General features: G+C 41.8%; 1 protein-coding gene across 3 annotated transcripts in view; it reads right to left on the bottom strand.

Annotated features, from left to right (window-relative positions):
• The window catches only part of MAPRE2 (microtubule associated protein RP/EB family member 2), a 162,935-nt gene that overhangs the window by 14,855 nt on the left and 146,587 nt on the right, over nt 1-1,493 (bottom strand). For all 3 annotated transcript variants that reach the window (XM_007455197.1, XM_007455196.1, XM_007455198.1), the window contains one exon: nt 254-393. In XM_007455197.1, coding sequence (XP_007455259.1) covers nt 254-393 — 140 coding nt within the window. The remainder of the gene's footprint in view (nt 1-253; nt 394-1,493) is intronic.

The following is a 1,493-nucleotide window of genomic DNA, read 5'->3' as shown; positions in this document are numbered from 1 at the left end:
TCCTGCATTTACCTAAAGCCGAGTCATCTGTCCCTCAGTCTCAATGTATAGCTTTGAGATTTGTGACTTAACATCTTTTATTCACAATGGGCCACTGATTATCTGCCCCAACAGTTCCTTTCATGCTTACTTGCTTGAAGCCACTGATTCCCGCCGCTTCCCTCCCCCTATCCCAAGCCCATAGGAGTTTGCTCATCTCACCCCCTGACACCTGTCACTGCTCCCAGAGACAGAGCTGGGGATGCCAAGTTACCTGTTCATTAAGCTGTATGACCTGTGTTTCTAAATCTTTATCAGATTTGGATGCTGAGCTGCTGGACGAAGCCCTTTTGGCTGATGAGGGACGAGAAGGTGTGGATCCTGGTTTGGATGCTGGACTTGATTTAGCCGCACCTGAAAGGACCCAGAATAAATTATGAATATTGGCAACATCAGAAACGCTTTTTAGGTATGTAGCAAAAGTGTGATATAAAAGGAATTTACTAAGACGCAGAAGAGACACTGCCAGTGGCACAGATACGCTTAGCAAGAGTGTACTCGATAAAACCAATCATCCTCGGCAACTTACTTAACCTTTCTGAGCACTGGTTGTTTTTCTCAAGTGACATGAGATTAACGCAGTTGTCCCTTTTCCCTCCAGAGACGTGAGAACAGATACAAACGGATTTTAAGTTGTTTTTGTTTTTGTTTTTTTTTAAAGAGGAAAGGTTCTTTGATAAGCTCAGAGCATCACCATAATTGAATCTCTAACACAGACCTTATAAGAGAGTAACACTTTAGGAGAAATATCAATGCACATGTCTATGCTTTCCTCTTTTAATGTACTTCTTAGTTTTAGCCATTAAAAGAGTCTAGGAGCCATGATATCTCTGTAGCAACAGGCACTCCTGGTGCCCAAGTCCTGGTTTCTAAATGTTATTCTGCAGTAAAAGGGCTTCTTGAGATATGATATGGCTGATTCCAGGGCTGGGGCAGGGAAAGGACAAGGTGGGCCTGGGACATCTCAGGTCAAAAAGCAAGGATGTGCTCAAGGATTAATGAATGTCAAGGATACAGGGGCCAGCCCAAAGGGGCTCCCAACTGGCCAGACTTGGACCATTTGCATACCAAAAAGAGTGATGGCTGTAATGTATTACAATGCACTGAATAAATAAAAATCTAGTCCATAATGAGGGTAGGAGAGAGGGAGAATCCAAATATCTCCACAGACCACTGAGAGCCAGTAAATGCTAAAGAAATGCTAGAAAAATCACAGTTTTGCAATACACATAACTGATTCAGGAAAGTTTCATCAATTGACTCTAAAACATTGAGGAGTGTTTGGAGGACGGGATGTTTACATGTGTCAAGGTGTTACCCTATAAGTTGCTTATAAAGGGTGAAAGATATGCCTTTACAACGGGGAAGCCTGAGGATTGGGACCTTAACCAAGTTATTCAGTAGCATCACTAATAATGATAGAAATTGGCAAAAAAAAAAAAAAAAAAAAAAAA

This window comes from Lipotes vexillifer, unplaced genomic scaffold (genome assembly GCF_000442215.2).
Source record: "Lipotes vexillifer unplaced genomic scaffold, Lipotes_vexillifer_v1.1 scaffold90, whole genome shotgun sequence".
Taxonomy (NCBI): domain Eukaryota; kingdom Metazoa; phylum Chordata; class Mammalia; order Artiodactyla; family Lipotidae; genus Lipotes; species Lipotes vexillifer.
Note: the sequence above shows the minus strand (reverse complement) of the source record. Positions and strands in the feature narration are given on the sequence as shown.